General features: G+C 40.3%; 1 protein-coding gene across 21 annotated transcripts in view; it reads left to right on the top strand.

Annotated features, from left to right (window-relative positions):
* The window catches only part of GRIP1 (glutamate receptor interacting protein 1), a 771,259-nt gene that overhangs the window by 585,002 nt on the left and 162,628 nt on the right, over window positions 1-23,629 (top strand). For all 21 annotated transcript variants that reach the window (XM_042246948.2, XM_060412830.1, XM_060412831.1 and 18 more), the window contains exons 3-5: window positions 12,370-12,505; window positions 15,865-16,010; window positions 23,530-23,613. In XM_042246948.2, coding sequence (XP_042102882.1) covers window positions 12,370-12,505; window positions 15,865-16,010; window positions 23,530-23,613 — 366 coding nt within the window. The remainder of the gene's footprint in view (window positions 1-12,369; window positions 12,506-15,864; window positions 16,011-23,529; window positions 23,614-23,629) is intronic.

Consider the following 23,629-nt stretch of genomic DNA (forward strand, 5'->3'; position numbering starts at 1 on the left):
ATTTTTGTGGTTGGTACTGCAGATTTGTGTGTCCTCTTTCTCTAGAGGTGGCCTGAGAAACATGCAGATATTAATCTAGCCCACCCCGTCACCCTGGGAGATAAATACAGATCATAATTTTATTTCACATGAATATTTGTGAAAGGTAGTATTTATGTGTTGTACATCCCTGCCATGAATTTGACTTATGTTCAGATTCCCAGGGGATGAGAAAAATTCTGGTACATCCCTCATGTCACTAAACAAAGGTGGAAAGTGCCAGAAGACCTTTCCCTACTAGTCTGGGTGGCAAGAACTGAGATAGAAAATGCAGCCATTCATCACAGAAACCCAGCTTTGAGCCCAGCAGCTTTGCTGAACCAGGGGATGAAATGAGTATTGGAAAAAGCATCTGTTTATTTCCTGAGGGGGATAAACTTCCCAGTGGCACCACTGAAAGTAATATACAGATAACACTGTATTGTGAGCAATAATATTCTCTCCAATAGTATTCTGGTGTGAGCTTCAATCCCCCTTATGAAGGCAATGGTAAAAAAACAATCAACCAAAGAAGCTTAGGGAATTAATTGTGTCCTCCTGCTTTATCATTCTGCCTTGGCACCACCCAGCAAGAGTTGTTTGCCACAAGCTGATGCTCATCTCCAGGTCATAATTCCCTGTGTTGGGACTGATGTACCCATTCATTCAGCAGCTCCCAGGAAGCACCTACCACATTGCCAGGTGCCATTCTAGGCACCGGACACACAGGTGGGAAGAAAACACCATCTCTGTCACTAACATCTGAAAGTTTGTGACTTTGTGTATTAAGTTTTCATCAATAGCATTTCTATCTTACTGTTTATGATATAATTTTTAAAATCTGCTAGTGAATGGAAGTTCAGTAAGTAAAGAGCTCTCTGGTATCTCAGACAGTAAAGAGTCTGCCTACAGTGCAGGATACCCTGGTTCAGTCCCTGGGTTGGGAAAATCCTCTGGAGAAGGGAGTGGCTACTGGCGCACTACAGTCCATGGGATTTCAAAGAGTCAGACACGACTGAATGACTGACAAAGAGCTCCACCAGGGCGCATTTTGCTGAATGTGCCCATGATGGTTACTTTTCTCTTTTTAGGTTTTTAAACATTTTATTTATTTATTCATTCATTTTGGCTGTGTCCGATCTTAGTTGTGGCATGCAGGGTCTTTAATTGATCTTCAGTTGCAGCATTCAGGATTTAGTTCCCTCACCTAGGGATCGAACTCGGGCCCCCTACAGGAGGAGCATAAAGTCTTAGCCACTGGCCCACCAGGGAAGCCCCAGTGATTGCTTTTAAAATGCCTTTTCTCTTTTTGTGATACAACTCCAAGGTGAGGGTCTTACAAACCCTCTGTTTGGAATGTGACAAAAACCATTCTAAGACTAGGGTTTCCCTGGTACTTAAATTTCATTTCAGTTCTCTGTAACTAGCATTATATCATGTGACTTCACCTTCTCCAATCATTCTCAGCAACACAAACTTCCTCTTTCCTTAATTCCCTTTTAGTGACTGGTGTCAACAGCCCCAAATCAAACAAGGTGGAAACCTTGAGATCCACCCTCCCTCCCAGTTCCTCGCTCCCCACACACTAATGTGTGCCTAACTCAGGGAAATTTATCACAGTGTATCTGGAGTTAGTGCCATCCACACAGCTACTGATGGATTGCAGTTTCTCTCATGTTACCCACCCATCCCCTCAAGTCCATGCCTCCCTTTTTGCTTTAACATCTGTCCACACTCCAGTTCTTAGCTTCCCTTGCAATTAGGTGTAGATATGGAACCAGTTCTTGCCCTTGGGATGTGAACAGAAGCAGGCCAGTGGTGGCTGTTAAGAGAGTCATTTGTCTCCTTCCCCCAGGGAAATGCAGACAAGATACAATCCTAAGGCAAAAGTTTCCAAACTCTCTTTGTTCACAGAGTCCTTGACATCTCAGTTTTTTCACTGCACTTCTAGGTCAAATGAAATATCAGTAGCTCCACTTATTAGTAGCTAGGTCCAAGCAATATAATTCATAGTATCTCCTAACCATTACCATGTATAAATTTAAAGAACCACAAGTACTTAGTAATGATATGTGTTTGTTGGGCGGTGCACAGTTTCTCAAACCTTCAAATCAAATGAAACATTGACAGGTTCATTTCCTGTTCCACATCGTGCCACATGGAACTTCCTTTCTTGTCACAGAAACCGCCACCAAAAAAAAGAAAAAAGCATTGGAAAGATAGGCTATCAAGAAAAGCAGGGCTGTGTGCTAATGTTGACCAAAACTGCCTGTAGCTAGTAGGTGGTATTGTATCCAACTGATACCAAGTATGGCTGTAATTCCCTCGCATTGTAAAGATAGTTCACCATGGTTCTGTGAGTTCACTGGAACCATGGGGCGCCTTGTGCACAGTTTGGGAACCAGAGCCCTGGGGGATGACGGAGGCACAAAATGGAAGAAAGCACAGATCCCCAAATCTCCATGTGAAGCAGAGAAGGCTGATGATTGGGAACACCCACCCCGCTCAGGCTTCTATGTGAGTGAAATAAGCTTCCTTTGTATTTGAACCATTGTTCATTTTTGCATTTGTTGGCACAACCTGAGTGCTAAATCACTTCAGTTGTGTTCGACTCTCTGCAGCCCTATGGACTGTAGCCCACCAGGCTCCTCTGCCCATGGGGATTCTCCAGGCAAGAATACTGGAGTGGGTTGCCATGCCCTCCTCCAGGGGATCTTCCTGATCCAGGGATCAAACCCAGGTCTCTTATGTCTCCTGCAATGGCAGGCGGGTTCTTTATCACCAGCACTACCTGGGCAGCCCTGACACAGCCTAGCCTAAGTTATTAATATCTTAGAGTCCTGCAGTGACCTTCTAATGGTTCTCCTTGACCCAAATCTGTCTTTTTCCCAAGTTCATGTTGTCATCACAAAATCTACTGCTTTACGCTAATAACAGGCTAAACCTAAACAAGTGTTTCTCAATCTTGACTGCATGTTAGAATTACCTGTGGAGGTTTTAAAAAAGATCCCGTTGCCCAGTTCCCCACCTGTAAGGATCTTCATCTAATTGAAAGGGACCAATTCCTTGATGAGTACAAACTGCCTCAACTCACCGAACCTCAAATAGATCATTTGAGCAGTCCTTTAACTATTAAGGGAAATGAACTTGTAATTTAAAAACTCCAGACACAGATGGCTTCATTGAAAATTATACCAAATGTTTTAAAAAAGAATAAACAGCAATCCTACACAATCTCTTCCAGAAAAATAGAAGAGGAAAGGATGCATTTCTCAATTCATTTTATGAAGCTAGTATTATTACACTGATACCGAAACCAAAGGGGGAAAAAAAGAAACTACAGATGGTATTTCTCATGAATATAAATTCTTCCCTCATAGCTCAGTTGATAAGAATCTCCCTGCAATGCAGAAGACCTGGGTTTGATCCCTGGGTTGGGAAGATTCCCCTGGAGAAGGGAAAGGCTACCCACTTCAGTATTCTGGCCTGGAGAATTCCATGGGGCAGCAAAGAGTTGGACACAACTGAGCAACCTTCACTTTAATAGGTGCAAAAAAGTCTTTAGCAAAATATTGGCAAGTGAAATTCAGCAATATTAAAAAAAAAAGAATTACATACTGTGAGCAAATGGAGTGTATTTCAGGAATGCAAGATTGGATCAATATTAGAAAATCAATCAATGTAATTCAGGATATTTTCAGACCAAAGAAGAAAAATCACATCATCATATCAGTGCAAAAAGAATGTGGCAAAATTTAAGCTCATGATAAAAACTCTCAGTAAAAAAAAAAGAAAGGAATAGAAGGGAATTTCCTCAACTTGAAAATCTACAGAAAACCTACAGGTAATATAATACTTGATGGAATACTGAATTCTTTTCCCTTAAGATAAGGAACAAAGCAAGAATATCTATTTTCATTACTCTTATTCAACAGAGTACTGGAAGTTCTAGCCTGTGCTTTAGGCAAGGAAGGGAAATAAAAGGCATATAGATTGGAAACAAATAAAAACTATCCTTTCTTGCAGATGACATGATTGTCTACATAGAAAACTCTAACTAATCTACAAAAAAATTCCTAGAACTCTTAAGTGAGTTCAACAAGGCCACAATGTATGAGGTAGATATATAAAAATCAATTGCATATCTGTATACTAGCTATGGACATATGTACATCAAAATTAATAATGCAATACTATTTTCAATTTTACACCCAAAATAAAATACTTTGGTGTAAAACTAACAAAACATGTATAGGGCTTGTATGCTAAAAACTACAAAATGCTGATGAAAGAAATCATAGAAGTTTCTACATAGTTAAAAAGGCATGTTGTGTTTATGGATCAAAAGACTCAACATAGTAAAGATGTCTATTCTTTCCAAATTGATAGACAGCTTTAATCCAAATCCTATCAAAATACCAGCAAAAGTTCCTATAGATATAGACAAGATTAGTCTAATATTTTGGAGAGAGCAGTGGCAACCCACTGCAGTACTCTTGCATGGAGAATCCCATGGATGGAGGAGCCTGGTAGGCTGCAGTCCATGGGGTTGCTAAGAGTCGGACATGACTGGGCGACTTCACTTTCACTTTTCACTTTCATGCATTGGAGAAGGAAATGGCAACCCACTGCAGAGTTCTTGCCTGGAGAATCCCAGGGATGGGGTAGCCTGATGGGCTGCCTTCTATGGGGTTGCACAGAGTCGGACACAACTGAAGCGACTTAGCAGCAGCAGCAGCAGCAGCAGCAGTCTAATATTTATAGGGAAAGGCAAAGGAGCTAGAAGAACTGAAATAATTTTTATAAACAATAAAATAGAAGCAATCAGCCTACGCAGTTTCAAGACTTATTGTATAGATATAGTAATGAAGGCTGCATGGTATCTGTGAAGGGACTGTGGTTGATGTTCATTTGCTCAGTCGTGCCCAACTCTTTGTGACCCCATGGACTGCAGCACGCCAGGCTTCCCTCCTTTACTATATCCTGGAGTTTGCTCAAACTCATATCCACTGAATCAGTGACAGACTGATTTTTCACAAGGTTCAAAAGCAATTTGGTGGATAAGATAGCCTGTTCAACAAATGGTGCTGGAGTAATTGAACACCCATCCCACTCCCCGCCCCCCAAGTTATATGAACCGTGACTAAATCTCATATCTTATGTAAAAAAATTAACTTAAAGTGGATAACAGACTTAAATGTAAATATTATGGTTATTAGATAATATTATAGAACTTGTAAGAACTTTTAGAAACTGTAAAAGAAATAAGAGAAATTTCCAGGATCTAAGGCCCAGCAAAGAATTCTTAAAACTTGACAGCAGCGTGACCCATAAAGAGAAAAACTGATCAGTTAGACTTTATCACAATTAAAACTGTTGGCTCTGCAGAAGACCTTGCTAGGAGAATGAAATAAAATCTACAGACTGAAAGAATATATTTGCAAACCACATATTCAATTGGGGACGAGTATCTAAAGTATATAAGAAACTCAAAACTCAACCATAAGAAAGCGAACAATCTAATTAGAAAATGGGCAAAAGACTTGAAAAGACATTTCACCAAAGAGGATATGCAACTGGCAAATAAGTACACACACACAAATTTCCACATTTCCCATTAGAGAAATGGCTCAACTTACCCAAGAATTAAAACCATAATTAGGTATCACTGACAACCATGTATTTATTTAAGTAAATACATATTTATTTAAAAGATTCAATTAAATATCTCACACATATCAGTATGGCTAAAATAAAAACAGGAACAGTCAAGTACTGGTGAGAATGCCAGTGGGTCATTCACAAGCTGCTGGTGGGAATGCAAAATGGTACTGCTATCTTGGAAACAATTTGACAGCTCATTAGAAAACTAAATATGCAACTACTGTATGGCTTAGCACTTGTACTCCTGGGCATTTATCCCTGATAAATGAGTAATTATGTCCACACAGAAACTCATATATGAATGTTTGTAGCAGCTTCATTCACAGTAGCCCCAAACTGTAAACAACCAAAATGTCCTTCAACAGGTTGGCGGTGATACCAACTTTGTATGTCTATACCATGGGACACTGCTTAACAAGCAAAAGGAGCCCTTGCTATGCACAACTTGGATAACTGACCAGAAAATTATCCTGAGTGTAAAAAGTCAACCACAAAGTTTTACACTGTGTGACTGCATTTATTTAACATTCTTAAAATGGCAAAGTTATAAACACAGAGAATAGGGTGAGGAGTTTTTAAAAAGCACTGGAGTAAGAGCGTAGTGGGTGATCTATAAAGGATAATATGTGGGACCCTTGTGGTGATGGAAATGCCTGTATCTTGACTTCATCAAGATAAATATCTTATTTATATATAATATAAGTATTATAGTTCTACAAGATGTTACCATCAGAGGAAAACAAGGTAAAGGGGATCAGGGGCTTCTCTGCATTATTTCTTGCAACTACATCTGACTCTTACAGTTAAGATTCGCTGAAGATATTTCCCTGCTGGTCCAGTGGTTAAGAATCCACCTTAACAGTGCAGGGGATGTGGGTTCAACCCCTGGTCAGGGGCTAATATTCCACGTGCTGCAAGTAAACCCAAGTGCCACAGCTACTGAGCCCACGTGCTCTGGAACCTGCGTGTCACAATGAAAAAGATCCCAAAGGATGCAACGAAGATCCTGCATGCCGCAACTGAGACCCGATGAAGCCACATAAATAAGTTAATAAATAAATACATATTTATTTAAAAGATTCAATTAAATGTCTCACAGTTAAAACTTTTGACTTCGATCCCTGGATTGGGAAGATCCCCTGGAGAAGAGACTGGCAGCCCACTCCAGTATTCTTGCCTGGGAAATCCTATGGACAGAGAAGCCTGGCGGGCTACAGTCCATGGGGTCACAAAGAGTCCGACATGACTGAGCGACTGAACCACCACCGGGAGGTGGTGTTCAGATTGATTTGGTCTGGGGTGGGTCCACACACTGGTATTTCCAAGCTCCCCAGATGCTTCTAACATGCATCCAGAATTGAAAAAGTGCAAATTGAACTGCGCATCCCAAATCCTATGTCATCATCTGCCATTTCTTGTTCCTCTGCCTTTAACTCTGCCCTTCCATTTGCTGAGATGAGGCTGCCTTCAAGACCCTACTCAGAAATAACTCCTCTGAGGAACTGTCCAGAGCACGACTTATCCAGTCTGGTGATGTATCCTCCCAGGCTGCACCATGGTGACCCTACGCTTACTCTTGTCATCACTCTTTGTTGTAATTGCCATTTTTTGTCCATCTCCCTGCTTTCAGCAAGTGTTATTACAGTTGTTCACCTTGCAATTGCCTGATCATTTAGCCCCTGAATTTTAGGGACCTTCTAAAAATTACAAGTAACTCTCTTTTCCTGCTGTTAAGCCTAATTGTACTTTTAAAATAATCGATGAGGCAAGAATTTCTGGATACCAAGAGTTCACAGAACAAAACAAGATGATTATGCTGTGTGTTTATTCTATGCAAAACTTTGCAATCTTCATACTACAAAGCATTAAGATGGTCTGATCTGAGTTCTGTAGGCCCTATACCTTTGATACGTCTTTTCTTTCTTTCTTCTTTAATCTCTCTCAGGGGCGATACCTTTGGTGGTGTAACATCTAGTCATAACCCAGCATCTCTTTCAGTAGCCTGCCTTCCTGTGAAGGCGCTTTCTGTTCTTTCATAACAACATTAAACAGCCAGCTGGTGGACTTTAGGAATATCATTTTTCCCAGAAACTTTGCATGGATGCATGTTCCATTTTTGCAATAATGTAAAATACACCTTGTGCCCACAAATCCTATTGGCGTTTTTATTGATATTGTGAACTTTATAATTTAGGGAGAATTGGCGTATTGTTTACATTGGGTTATGGAATATCAGTTCCTTGATATCTGAGATTTTCTCTGTTTGGTTGAGTTCTGTATCTCCAAACAGTGCCTGGTACATAGTAAGTGCTCAGTTTTTACCAAGTGAATGAATGAATGAATGGGATACCTTTTCTTTTGTTCTGGTCTTGTATTCCCTCAGAAGTGTTTTAAAGTTTTCTTCACAGAGATCGTGTCTATTTTTCTTTTTTTTTTTCCTTAGGGATTTTAGTTTTTTGGCTATTGTAAATGGAGTTTTTTTCTTTTCCAAGAACATTAACTAGTTGGTGTTTGTTTGTAAAAGGCTATGGTTTTCTGCATATTAATTTTTAACCACCTATGTTATTGAATTTTCTTATTCATTTGCAAGAATTTTTCATACTTCTCTTGTTTTTGCCAGGTATCACTGTTACTTCTCTTAAAACTTTCCAGAGTTTAAAGAGGATTGAATTACAAGCCCAAAGAAAAACAGCAAACAACTAAATTTCATTCTAGCAGTGAGATTCTTATTGGTTGAGTGTGTACTGGTATACATGTAAACCTGCAATTTCTTTTCTAAGATAATTAAACATGGTGATTGCAGAAAATGTCAAATCCACAACCGGCTCATTCCTCGCCAGTTGAGCATCATCTGTTCCCTGAGCTGCTTGCTAATATGGAGAGACTGCCATCTTTACTAGAGTCCTCTTAATTTGGGGAGGGACATTTGCAATTTAAATCACAAAGAAAGAAATTGTCAGTATATACTGATGTGTTTCACTGTGAGTTTTGTTCAGTAAACCTTGCTATACAAGGGAACTCATGCAAATGAATGCATCTCTCTTCATTTCTCCTCGCCATTAGGTCATTATGCAAACATTAAATACCAAAAAAGACATAAAATGATTGATTAGTGTAGTGGAGCTTGCAGGTTAGCAGAAAGCCAACTCAAGAAGCCTGTTCCTCCCTCTCCGCACTGCTGCTTTTCTCCTCTCCCTTTCGGAAACACCCATAAATGATTTAGTCAGTCCTGCAGGGTCTGGAGATATTTATTGGCAGTTAATATTCTTGTGATTCAGCACATTTTCTTGCGACAATATTCTATCCTTACTCCTGAGTTTTGCCTAATTTAGATTCCCCCTTTGGTCTGTTCTACTCTGCTAATCCTAATCGATAAATACAGACGGATTACACAGAAGACAAAATTGTGAAATTGATGTTATATTTGGAACAGCAAATCTTCATTTCACATTGTTGCCAAGACCACCTCCTCTGTGGCCGCCTCCCCCACAACCCACACTGTGGCGTGGTGCTCTCTGATTCATTTGCCTGTGTGGCTGCGCTTTAAGAACCTCTGACTTTTTCCATCTTTGAGTTTCATCGTCTAGTTCATAGTAAGCACTTAGTAAATGCTAGAATCGGTGAGTACACAAATTACTCAGTTAAGTGGTACAGTACATTAATGTTTTCTTTCGTGTTATTAGAACTAACTATTGGGGAAAGGTTTGAAATCTTTTTAAACAAGAGGGTAATTGACTATTATTAGTTTTAAAAGTAACCCGATGGATTTGTATTTTAACGGAGATCAAATTAAACTCATTGAATTTAGCTTTTCTAGATTCTCAGATTCAGCCAGAGGTCTGGGAAGGACCTAGATACCTTCTGGAGAAAATTGCATCATCCGCATCTTATAAGGCTGAATCTATGGGGCTTCCCTGATATCTCAGTTGGTAAAGAATCCACCTGCAATGCAGGAGACCCCAGTTCAATTCCTGGGTTGGGAAGATCCTTTGGAAGGTCCATGGAGTTGCAAAGGGTCAGACACGACTGAGCAACTTTCACTTTCTTTTCATGTCCTATATCCCATGTTATCCAGAAAGTACACTCTTGAAAACCTGAGTAGGAGTGAAGTTCTTATTAATTGAAACTTAATTCTCACTTGCTTGTTACTGTTTTAAGACTTGCTTCTCTATGTATTTCTAATTGACCTTTAAGACATACCCTTAAAAACCAAGGCTCCCAACTCCTCAAGTACAGCTCTGTAATGAACTGCTTAACCAAAGGGAATCAATCTACATAGTTAAAGAAAATGCGAAAAATTCTTTCGTTGGGCAGAGTTGTTGAACACATTATGTCTCTGTAATGTGAATAGCCATCATCTATTTTGTAATTTTCATTCTTTCATTGTTAACCTTATTTTTACCTAGCCTTTTGCCAAGGAGGACTTACAGGGGTTGCTTGTTAAGCTGACCTCTTCAGCTATCAGTTGTGCCTGTGTATTCCTTTATGGAGTGCAGAGAGGGTGGCTTTGTTCTGTGTTGAGGGGGCATGTGAACTGCACACTGTCATGGACTTTTGTTACAAATGCACCTGGTCAACGATGTAAAAAGCCCTGTGCTTTTATATACTCAACAAGAATTTTACTTCTTGTTCAGTCGCTGAGTCCTGTCCAACTCTGTCATCCCGTGAACTGCAGCACGCCAGGCTTCCCTCTCCTCCACCATCTCCCAGAGTTTGCTCAAACTCACGTCCATTGCATTGCTGATGCAGTCCATCCACTGCGTCCTCTGTCACGCCCTTCTCCTCTTGCCCTCCTCAGCGTCAGGGTCTTTTCCAGCGAGTCTGCTCTTTGCATCAGGTGCCAAAGTATTCGAGCTTCAGCTTCAGCATCAGTCCTTCCAGTGAATATTCAGGGTTGATTTCCTTTAGGATTGACTGGTTTGATCTCCTTGCTGTCCAAGAAACTCTCAATCTTCTCCAGCACCACAGTTCAAAAGCATCACTTCTTCAGCACCCAGAGAATTTTACTTCTTGAATTTCAATCATTGTTTGATCTCTCATTCAAAAGGTAGTAAATGCAGCTGACATCACTCACACTCATAGGCTCTTCCTTGGGTTCTGTTTTAAATCAGCAACAACTCAGGTATGCAGTGTCCTGAAACTGCCATGAAAAGAGAAGTATGCAAGGCTGGCAATCCCCAGCCTAGACTGACATTAATACATCGAAATCAGTGGCCTGTCCCTGTCTTCTTTTCCCAGGTACTCTGTTCTCACTAGACAAGATGAGAAATTATTTCTTTCCCTAACACAATTTGACTTTTTTATTGGCTAATTGGATGGGAGGCCAGCAGCAATAATTCAAAAACCTTTATGATATGCACTCATAAAATTTTGAAATGATAATTAACACTGACATATGTAGTTAAGAAAAGGGCAGAGGTGTGCAAATACTTTTCGCTTTTTTGACTTTGAAAAGGAAAGCCTATTCTTGCATTTTAACATGAGAATCTCTGATATCCTAGGAGTTCATAACCCCTGAAATTCATAACCTGATTCAGGAAGAGTTGGAAAACTGTTGAGTTTCCCCATTCCTACCCAGAGAGTGTATGCAGAGTTGGGGATAACAAACAGAATTTTGAAACAATGCTTGTCATAGTTAACCTCTGGATGGGTAACTGTTAAGGCATTTCTATTTCTGAAAGCAAGGAGAGTCAAGTTTTCTTTCTGTGGTGCCTTCAATCAAAAGATTTGGCTTCTCTCTTGGTGTGTGGGGCTTCCCTGGTGGCACAGTGGTAAAGAATCCACCTGCCAGTGCAGGAGATGCAAGAGACACAGGTTCAATCCCTGGTTCAGGAAGATCCCCTGGAGTAGGAAATTGCAACCCGCTCCAGTATTCTTAACCTAGGAAATCCCATGGACAGAGGAGCCAGGTGGGGCTGCAGTCCCTAGGGTCACAAAGAGTGGGACCAACTGAGCATGCATGCATACTTGGTTTGTAGATATGACCCCCAAAAGATTGGTAGCATTTAAAAATTTCAGGAGAGAATGAGAATTAACAGAATCCCCTGGGGATTCTGAGGACCAACCTTGCCTTAATATAGTGTGACACATTTTGTAAGAAATGATGTAAGTTGTAAAATAATGCTATTGTACTTTGTTTTCTGAAAGACCAAAAAAAAAAAAAAAAGAAAAACTAGAGTCAATAATATTTTCCTTGAACTTGTAGAAAGCTCTTCTCTTATGTCATTCATCTTCCTCAGCTACAAGGTATCACAAACTTGGAGTCTGCTGCTGCACTGTATTATTATTTAAAATTCCATTCCAGCCCCTTTACCTTATGACTCGCAATTGCTCCCTTCAGAGTTACAAGGAGAAACACGAGAGAAAGTCACTTCAGAATGACAGGAAACAAAGGGCGAATATTATCCTTGTACATAAGCCATGTCAGACTATTTATTGTGAATCTAGAACGAAGCACTCCACTGGTACCCATTTTAATAACCTTTAGAGGAATTGCGGCTCCGCTTTATTTGCATGCTCATCTTTACAAGGCATTCCACAAATTGCAATGGAAAAGAGGCCGCAGAACTTTTCCCACAAAAGAAAAAGTGCAGAGTGTTTATGGGGAGGAATCACCTCACCACCCACAAAGACTACCCCTTGTGCTTCTGCTGTCAGTTACTAAAGCAGATTATTTTCTTTTAACAGAGGAATTCAAGGGCTCCACTGTGGTTGAACTGATGAAGAAGGAAGGCACTACCCTTGGGCTGACGGTCTCGGGCGGAATTGACAAGGATGGCAAACCCAGAGTATCTAATCTGCGGCAAGGAGGAATCGCTGCTAGGTAACTGCGTGGCAGGGAAATGTAGAAAAAGGAATGAAGGTATAATTAATTCAGAACTTAAAGCTCCATCAGAAAAGGTCACTAATAGATAAATGACACTGCCATCTGCCAGGTGGAAGCACGGAGGGTGGGGAGGAGGCAGATTTCAGAATGATGGCTTTTCTGGCCCATGCCAAAGTCACCAGGGAGCTCTTGTGTCATCTCAAGAGCACTCAAGTCCTCCTAAGGTATTAATTTTAAAATGCTTGTGTCTGGACTTCTCTGGCAGCACAGTGGTGAAGACTTTACCTGCCAGTGCAAAGGGTGCAGGTTTGATCCCTGGTCGAGGAGCTAAGATCCCACATGCCTTGTGGCCAGAAAACCAAAGCATAAAACAAAAACAATATTGTAATACATTCAGTAAAGATTTTTTTAATGGACCACATTAAAAAAAAATCTTAAAAACAAACAAACAAACAAACAAAAAACAGCCACCTGAATGGATTTAGTCCTCAAATGTGCCCCTACTGCAGTGGGAGTGAGACAGTCCAGTCATCTGACTGGGAGTAGGTGACCCATATTCTGTGGACAGGGGAAACTACCACATGATGAGCCCAGACAGCAAGAGAGGCCCAGCTCCAAGCGTCTCAGTAACAATTTACTTGTCCTACATACTCTCAGCTTTTCTACTTGTGAGGTTTCCCTTTCATCGGGACAAAGAGATGATTTCCAGAAGGGCAGAAGGCTTAGCTGAGAAGGGCTGGTTTTGTCCTTGTTCCTACTGGACTGCAGCTTGCACTGGTTCCTGATGGCGACAGAGCATCCTGGGCGCTGGCCAGGGGTGGGCTTGCTTTGTGGACAGAATCGAAATCTGCGTCAGAAAGAAAGGGTGGAATGGTGCGGTTTCATTCAGAGTGAGGTTCAGTTCAGTCCAGTGCAGTCACTCAGTCGTGTCCCACTCTTTGCAACCCCATGAATCGCAGCACGCCAGGCCTCCCTGTCCATCACCATCTCCCGGAGTTCGCTCAGACTCACATCCATCGAGTCGGTGATGCCATCCAGCCATCTCATCCTCGGTCGTCCCCTTCTCCTCCTGCCCGCAATCCCTCCCAGCATCAGAGTCTTTTCCAATGAGTCAACTCTTCCCATGAGGTGGCCAAAGTACTGGAGTTTCAGCTTTAGCATCATTCCTTCCAAAGAAATCCCAGGGCTGATCTTCAGAATGGACTGGTTGGGTCTTCTTGCAGTCCAAGGGACTCTCAAGAGTCTTCTCCAACACCACAGTTCAAAAACATCAATTCTTCCATGCTCAGCCTTCTTCACAGTCCAGCTCTCACATCCATACATGACTACTGGAAAACCATAGTCTTGACTAGACGGACCTTAGTCAGCAAAGTAATGTCTCTGCTTTTGAATATGCTATCTAGGTTGGTCATAACTTTTCTTCCAAGGAGTAAGCATCTTTTAATTTCATGGCAGTAAGGTTAATGTCCCTTAAATCCTGGACACCATTATTCGTGTCCACAGAATCCCAAATTAAGTTTTAGAGTTCTTACCTTATTAAGTGCCACCTGAAATAGTGGTCATTTTCAATGATCAACCTACTTGTACAGGTTATAAGCTCAAGCCAATTGATTGCTCCATGATCTGCAGTACTGTTTGTAAAACCAAGTTGATGTCAACACAAGCAACTTAGTCGTCTTCCTTCAGGGTTTGTGGCGGGGGCGGGGGTGCATTTAAAAAAAAATTTAAGTATAGGTAATTTTAAATGTGTTAATTTCTGCTGTACATCAAAGTGATTCAGTTATACATATGAATATATATACAGGGCTTCCCGGATGGTGCAGTAGTAATGAATCTGCCTGCTGATGCAGGAGTCACAAGAGATATGGGTTCAATCCCTGAGTCGGGAAGATCCCCTAGAGAAAGAAATGGCAATCTGCTCCAGTATTCTTACATGGAAATTTTCATGGACAGAGGAACCTGGTGGGCTATAGTCCATGGGATCACAAGGAGTCAGACAGAACTGAGCACACGCACACATACATGCACACATATTATTTTTATGTTATTTTCCAATATGGTTTTTAAGAGATTTCTTTCTACCATAGCCTCCTTGAATTTTTAACAGTCATAGCCAATTTGTGATGCTGGAACTTCGTGTGTCTCCAAAGTTTCTTTGTATGTAGCCCTTAAAGCAAGCATGACTGGCAAGGGAGAGGGTGAGAAAGTCGTTCACACATGTATTGATCCTATAATTAAAAGTAACACTCTGCCAGTTGTAGTATTATTGATCACCAAATATTTATTGTTTAAGCCACTACCATTTCACAGGTAGTAAACCAAAATAAGTCAAGATAAGATACCTGCCCTTGGGGGTTTATAATCTACTGAGGGAAATAAGGTATTTTAAAAAAAAAAAACATGAAAAGTTTGGGAGCAATAATCACATTGTGTAATAGTAAAAAGCAACAACAATAGTAAAAAGCAATAAGAGTTGTCACAGTGCATGAGACAGTTAAGTTGCCAAAAAAGTGTCAGTCAGTAAACCTGAGTTAAGAGTGCCCATGTGTACCGTAGACTAGAGAGGATTATGGAGGTTCTGAAGAGAGGATGATTGGAGCTGGGCTAATGTAAAGCAAATGAATTCGTTATTCTTATTTGGGGAGAACATATTATTGGCTTAAGTCCTGTCATTGGTCTTGCTGCCTGCTCTTGGTTTAGAGGTAGAGTTTGACTAAACGCCCCAAAGTAGCCACAGTTCTATTATGATGGTGAGGAGGGAGGAGTCTGTTACTGAATCCCTGTGATTTCACTGTAATTTCTTCTTCACTGATACTTTTTGAAATCAGTCCTGCTATAAGTAATAAATAGCAAAATAAAATGACCTTCTATATGGCCCTGGACATACTTCTAGTGAAGATACCGAAAGTGGTGAAATGTCCAAAAGGCAAGCAGCAACACTGAAAGGGAATAAGAAGAAAGGAAAACTTCTAGTGTGTCCAGGATACAGATAATCTGCCCCAGGAGAACCGACTCTTTAGGGGCAGAGCAACTAAAGATAATTTTCTCTTTATTTCACTTTTTGATGCTCTTTAAAAATAAAAGAGCTAAAGGCTTAGGGAGAAAAGTCAGAGATGGCAGCAGATGCAGTAGAGGACTTGGAAAGCATACAGTCTGCACGAGTGAGAGGGATCCCTGAGCGTCTCATCCACCCTCAGCTGCACTCCTGCCCTTAGAACCAGCCGCATCCTAGGAGGCAGGGACCCTGCTGTGTCGTCCTTCCGGGCTTGCAGTTTACCCATGATAGCAAAGTGGGAAATACGATCAGACTGGCCCGTGAGGAGGAGAGCTCCACTGAAGCGACTCTTGTTTTGCAGAAGTGATCAGTTGGATGTGGGTGACTACATCAAAGCAGTGAATGGCATCAACCTGGCCAAATTCCGCCACGATGAGATCATCAGCCTGCTGAAGAATGTCGGGGAAAGAGTGGTCCTGGAGGTGGAGTATGAGCTGCCGCCAGTCTGTAAGTCATCATGGCCTGAGGCAGAACAGCTGCACCATGTTTTTGCCTCAAACTCTTGGTTCTCCTTTTTTTTTTCTCTTTTGCTATCGTTGTCTTATTACAGGAACGGCAGAGCATACTTTCTTAATATTTAAAAAATTATCTGATTTTCTGTTGCCTACTCTGGAAGAATGTTAAAGAGCATAAATGATGATGAAATTATCTAGGACTCGTGTTTCATTAAAGCCATCTGAGCTGAACTTTAGTTCAAATAGACAGTCAATTCCTAGCTCCAGTTTTTACTAGCTGCATGCCTTTGAGAAAGTTACTTAAGCTTCTTTTGTTTCACTTTGCACATCTGAAAAATGGGGATGATTTTAGTAACCTATGATATTACTCATGGATCTGTTATGAGGATTAAAAGAGTTAGCGTTTGTAAAGCATTTAGGACAGTACCTGGCAATATAAAAATGTTTGGTAAATAATGCATATACAAATCAATCAAAACTATAAGGTAGGCATTATTATCATTATTATTCTCATTTTACAGATGCTTAAGTTAAATACGTTTTCCCAAATTAGTAGGCCCCAAAGTCAGAGCTTTGCTCTTCTGTATTACTGAGAACTGAGATTGATTATTAATAACTGGTGATAATTCATTTGTTTAGTGATGACTTACTGAGCATTACCATGTTCCAGCTTGTCCCTCAATGAATGTCAGTAGAATTTACACTCTAGAAGGGACTTCCCTGATGCTGCAGATGGTAAAGAATCTGCCTCAGTGCAGGAGACCCAGGTTCCATCCCTGGGTTGGGAAGATCCTCTGGAGGAGGAAATAGCAGCCAACTCCAGTATTCTTGCCTGGAGAATTCCATGGACAGAGGAGTCTGGCAAGCCCCAGGCCATGGGATCGCAAAGAGTCAAACACGGCTGAGGAGACTAGCACTACTGCTACTACTAGAGGAAGACAGAAAATAAAATAAAACCACAATAAATAAGTTAATTACAATTGAACAGTGAGGGGGTTAGAAGTGCCAGTCCTCCTTGCAGTCGAAAATCAATGCACAACTTATATTTGACCCTCCATATATATGACTCATCCAAAACCAAGGTTCTTCCATAACCTAGATTGAACCAAAGAGGTATAGTGCAGTACTATAGGATTTACTATTGAAAAAATCCACAGGTACATGGACCCACACTGTTCAGACTATGTTGTTCAAGGATCAGCTGTATGTAGTATGAATGTTATGGGTCATGAATGCTGTGGGGGAAAAAAAATAAAGCAAGGAAAGGGGTTGGGAGTGTGGGTGGGGAGTGTCATTGGCAATGTGAAGTAGAGTGGTTAGGAACAGTTTCATTGAGAAAGTGATATTAATCGGTGACTGGAAGGAGGTGAGGAAATTAGCTGTATGGTTTTCCTAGTTAAAAGAGTTCCAGAAAGAAGAAAATGCCAGTGCTAAAATCAAAAGACAGGAATAATCTGGCCTTTTGTTTGGCCAGATTAGAATAATAATCTGGCCAATAATCTGGCCTAGTTCTAGAAACATAAAGAAGGACAGTGTGGCTGGAACAGAGTAAGCAGGAAGAGAAGTGGGGGAGGCGGTAAGAAGCGTAAAGGGTGGAGCATCCACGTAGGCCAATGGAGGGACCTTGAGTGTTGCTCTGAATGGTGCAGGAAAGCATTGTATGGTTTGGGCAGAGGAGTGGCATGCTCTGATTAACGTTTTCAAAGATTCCTCTGGCTGCTGTGTTGAGAATAGACTGCAGAGTCAAAGGTAGAAGCTTGGGAGACCATTTGGAGGACTACTGCAGCGATCCAGGTGAAGGATGATGGAAGAAATGGTGAAAGGCACTCAGATTCCCCATCTATTTTGGAGACAGAACCAACAGGATTTCCTGATGAATTTAATGTGGGTTATGCAGAAAGAGGGGGCTTCTCTGGTAGCTCAGCTGGTAAAGAATCTGCCTGCAATGCAGGAGACCCTGGTTCAATCCCTAGGCTGGGAAGATCCCCTGTATTCTTGCCTGGAGAATCCCCATGGACAGACAAGCCTGGTGGGCTACAGTCCATGGGGTCACCAAGAGTCAGACACAACTGAGCACCTGCAGAAAGAGAAAAGTCAAGGACCATCGGAAGGTTTTAAGCCTGAGCAACTGAAGGATGGAGTTGCCATTAATGGGGGTGTATAAGAATGTGGGCAGAGCTGTCTTGTGAGGAGAAGATCAGAAGTTCATTGCTGGAGGGAATTGCCTTGTGGTCCAGTGATTAGGCCTCTGTGCTTCCAATGCAGGGTGCCCAGGTTCAATACCTAACTGGCGAAACTCAGATTGCACAAGCTGTGCAGCATGGCCAAACTAAATAAATAATATTTTAAAAAAATTTTTTTAAGAAGTTCATTGTTTAAAATACTACAGCTGAGGTGCCTATTTGACATGCTAAGAGAAAATGTCAAGAAAATGCTGGAGATACAGTTTGGCATTTGTGAGAAAGATCTAGAGTAGAAAAGTAAATTTAAGAGTAATGGGACTAGAGATGATGTTTGAGGCTTTGGGATTAGGAGATAGCACTCAGAGAGTGAATGTATAATACACACCAATCACCAGTTCTTATTCTTAACATAAAATCTAACACCGAAAATCTCATGGTGACTTTATAACAAAATCAATTGGAATCTGAGTTCTAAAACTTTGCTACAGAGTTTTTGTTTTCGGTAAGAGCCGGCAGTAAAATAGTGTTGAGAGCTTGAACTGTGTCACTGGTTAAGTGTCAGTTTTGTCCCCTTCTAGCTTTGTGACCTTGGGAAAATTATTAACAAGTTCACTGAGCTATAGGTTCCTCAGCTACAAAATGACGGTAATGGATGTAGAATTTTTGTAAGATTTCAAGGCTGTGACCATGTATTTAGATCATAAGCACAGACTCCGTAAGCCATAATGTATCTTAGCCATATTACCATTATTATTGTTGTTGTTGTTATTTTTACACTGAAAGTACTATGTTTTCTTGAACTTAAAGTCAGTTTGTTTTGAAATCACTATCTTAAACCACTGCCTAGGAGTTAAGAGGAGTCAAATATCTAGAGTTAATGCTCTCTGATTAAGCATTTTTATTCCACTGTGTACATGCATATCAATTAAACACAACCTGTTCCTAAGAGGAACTCTTAGTATTGCTCTCAGGATAAGGCAGTTGTGGAGATTTGCTGAGCATTTTGGGTTGTCCAGAGCTAGGGATTTCACAGTAGATTAGAAGGCATTTATGCAGGTCCAGTAGGAAGACTAACATTCCAGGCATAGCATATGGCAAGGAAGTATGAAGATAGTCTAGTTCACAGGTTGAATCTCCAGTTTGGAATTACTGGAACACAAAAGGAAAGAGAGGGCCTCAGAGGGACGAGGTCAGTGAGGTAAACAGGAACAAAGTGAAGGAGGGCCTTGTAAGCCGTGAACGGTGGACAACAAGGGGCCTTTTTTTTAAGGTTTTAAGGCCAAGGAGCAGCATCCTCAGATCAGAGTTTTGGTTTTGGTTTATTATTATGTTTTGGCTATGCCACACGGCACGTGGGATCTTAGTTTCCCAACCAGGTATCAAACCCATGCCCCCAGCAGTGGAAGCGTGGAGTCTTAACCACTGGACCACCAGGAGAACCCCCTAGATGAGAGTTTTTAGACTTATTTTAAGAGGTCAAATGGAAGCTATGAGCCCCCAAGCTATTACAGTTTTCCAAAAGAGAGGTGATACTCTGAATAAATATAGCATTAATAGAGTTAAAGAGGAGAGGGTGGACATCAGAAATATCCAGGGATTAAAACCTCTCCTGACTTGGTGATTATACCTGCCTTTTCTCCCTCACACAATAAAGCTGATGGAAAAAGAGAAAATATTTTTAAACACAAAAGTGTGGAGTTTTTAGTAGAAATCAGATAGCAGAGGTCTATTCGCCAAGGATTATCTCTGTCTCTTTCTATTATGTTTAGATAAATTAATAAGATCTTTGCGTTCAGGGAGGTCGAAGGGATTAATAAGGCTCCCTTTCACTGAACTCAGACAGCTAGAGCAGGCACAAGCCAGACCCCAGGGAGAGAGCTGCCTGCTGAAAGATAGGCCACCCAAGGCCAAGACTGTAACTCTCTTAAGAATCACAGCAATCTGAGGCTTAGCCAGCCCCATAGTCCAGCAGGAACTGGAGAAAGGTCCGTATGAGAGAGAGAGAGAGAGAGAGAGAGAGAGAGAGAGAGTGTGTGTGTGTGTGTGTGTGTGTGTGTGTGTGTGTATGAAAGAGAGGGAGAAAGAGAGAAAGCGATACAGAGAGAGAGAGAGAGCAGATGGAAGAAAAATGGAACTGTGACCCTGTGTGTGTGTGTGTGTGTGTGTGTGTCTGTGTGTGTGTGTGTGTGTGTGTCTGTGTGTGTATGAAAGAGAGGGAGAAAGAGAGAAAGCGATACAGAGAGAGAGAGAGCAGATGGAAGAAAAATGGAACTGTGACCCTGGGTAAGCAACTCCCCTTTTCTGATACTCAGTTTCTTAATGACAATGAAATAGTCGACCTCCATAAGCTTAGAATTATGTGGTATGTCGAGGCTGTATTTAGAGAGAATGTTACCAGACTGTATCTTGGGCATTTGTATGTTCAAAGTTGGTCTAGAGGAGTGCCTTCAAATTTTTTTTCCCATAACCCTTAAAGAATTTTGAAATATTACCTAATTCTCATCCACTTTTTAGTTAACACCTAAAATTCTTTATGATAAGCTTTAGTAGTTAGACAGCATATAATTTTGGCATGAGGATTATTTTATACATCTTTAAATACCACATCCATTCAAATCTTAGAGCAATAGATTTATCTCATTTGTTTTATGAAAAATGTCAGCCATGGAACTTTATTGTCAAAGGCAGTCCTCGCCACTAAACCATCAGTTAAATCAGGCTAGCTTTTTTATCAGAAGGAGTCCTTCCATAATTCAAATAAATGTGTTAAGGCATGTCCCTGTGACAGCCTGATTACTTCTCATGTCTAATTCGAAGAGAGAGAGAAAGACTAGATGATGATGACAATGGTGATGATGTTGATATGGTTGGGGGGACAGGGGTCATCCCAGGTCTTCTCCATGTGGTTCATTAGGGGGTGTAGTCTGAGGGAGCATCAGCTGCCCAAGGGAAGCCCTTCCTGTGCCAGCTGCAGAAGGCAAACAAGACAAGCTGAACCACAGGAGCACATTTGCAGACGTTGCTCACATCCCCTAACACTGCATTGGCCAAAGCAAGTTAGCAATGCAAAACCAACGAAATGAGGTAGGAAAGTGCACAACTCCTTTCTCCTATAGGTGTAGGTGTTGGGGAGGCGGGGGAGTAGTATATAATTTAGAAAAACCAAACGTACCATAACAAAATAGAGTGTCACTTTATGATATAGAAATACATACATATGCACGTATAGAAACAAGGGGCATCAGAACAACTAAAATACTGAGGAGTATTGTTGCATTATAAAATTGGTTCTACCTCGGCCTTTTATGTGCTCAGTTTGATTCTTTGGGTAAGCCCCTTAATTGCATCTCTGTGTCCACATGCACATGTGAAGTTATGAATAGAATTCACATGGCCAAACAGATGTCTGGTGCTGAATATGAAACTTCAGTCACAAAGAGCGAGTCACACAAATGTAAATTATAAAGACCAAATCTATTTCATTAAGTATATTAAAATGTAGTCAGGATTCCCATTTTTCTTTGCCCGTGATGAAGAGCAATAGTGTGGATAATCTAAAGCTGTAGATAATCCCTAAAGTCTTCATATTGACTTTAGATTTGATTGTAAGATTTTGTGGTCAGCAAGATTTACTTCATGCGAAATTAAAATTACAGTGCTTTGCTTCCCCAGAACAGATATTCAGCCAACAAGGACAGGTGGCCCAGAATTAGAATTTGGTTGTATATAATTGAAAGTTGATTTAATGATTAAATTAAATACAATTTGTAAACCACTTTCAGAGTTTCTGGCACAGAGAAAACATTCCGTAGATGCTCATTAATTATTTCTCCCTTATTTCTCCCTATTTCTTCCTTAATAGGAACAGAAAGATCATGTTCTTAACCAATTTCTTCAAGTGGCTTGTTGGGTCATGGAAATAAGAAAACATTCGTTTTGAACTCAGTTTTTTTTTTTTTAATTTAATTAAAACTGTATCTCAATTCTTTTGACTATTTGTATGCACTGCTCCTAGCTGGTTAGAATAAACTGAAATCCCCCTGATAGCAAGAATATGACATTTAATTAAATCAGCAGTATACGAAAACGTTTTATTCAGCTGTAAGTTTATATTGACTTTCAGCAAATCCAAGTTCTTATTGTACTTTGTGTTCCAGCTGCATGTGTCCAGTTTTGTGAATTTAACTGTGTGCTGTTCATAATCGTGTCCACTCCTCTAAGGATTCATAATTTATGATAATTAAAAAGTAATTGTAATTAATGCTTCGTTAAAATTATGTTTTATTCTTATGAGTGGAAAGAAATGTTCTTTTCAAAGATGCCTTTAAATTTTGTCTGTAAGTTTCTTGTTGATAGTGGAGTGAGGAGCCATTCCCTTCTCCAGAGGTTATTCCTGACCCAGGGATCAAACTGAGTTCTCCTGCATTGCAGATGGACTCTTTATCTTCTGAGCCACCAGGGAAGCTCATGATATAACTTATCTCCTCATACTGTGTATAATGTAATTAGAGATAGCAACTTGGCAGTGCAATTTCATTTTGTGAAACGAGACCAATAACCAGGCAAACATAACCTAAGCATGATGGTATCAAGTAAAATTAAGTAGATCTTTATTTTATTAGTTAGTAATATTTTGAATGTACTTCAAAATTCTTTTACTCTCCAAGTTTCATTTGGGTTATTGATGTCTTTGTTTAATTGCTATGCATCATGTCAGAAAATCAATTTGCATCAGCTTAACCTATTAATGGCAGTCTGAGACTAATACTTTTCTTCTTGTGCTAGCTGCAAAAAAGATAATTATTAGTTACTCAAGAACAGTTATGTTTTATGAGTGTTATCCAGTTGTCATCACCAATTAGAATGGTATTCAGATGTGTTCTTTCTATAAAACGTTGTAAGTAATAAAAAATAAACATAAAACATTAATTATTTTGTAAGTTTTACAAAAATTTTGTATAACTTTTGCATAATACAAAGGGGAAACAATTCTATTTATCACATGAAGATTGTCTGTCTTGTTATATAGATTTTTAACAATGTGAATATTATGCTCTAAAAACTGGCTACACAGGAGGAAAGGAAGTATCTCTGGTTTTGATTCCACCTGGACCTTAATTATATAAGTCATTTATACAGATGACTATTTTATGATATTTGTATGTCATTCCAATTTTGTTCTGATATTTTCTCTAAAAACAGATTTTTTAACTGTTTAATAACTCAATAAGAATTATTTGCAACAAAAAATCTGTTGTGTTTTATCTAGAAATCTAGAAATGTTATTATGAAATAAGACTTATTTCCCTCTCTTTTTCCTGTTTTCAGCTGTTCAAGGATCGAGTGTTATTTTCCGAACGGTGGAAGTCACGTTACACAAAGAAGGAAATACCTTCGGTTTTGTAATACGAGGTAGGTGGCAGTTAGA

Source organism: Ovis aries, chromosome 3 (genome assembly GCF_016772045.2).
Source record: "Ovis aries strain OAR_USU_Benz2616 breed Rambouillet chromosome 3, ARS-UI_Ramb_v3.0, whole genome shotgun sequence".
Taxonomy (NCBI): Eukaryota; Metazoa; Chordata; class Mammalia; order Artiodactyla; family Bovidae; genus Ovis; species Ovis aries.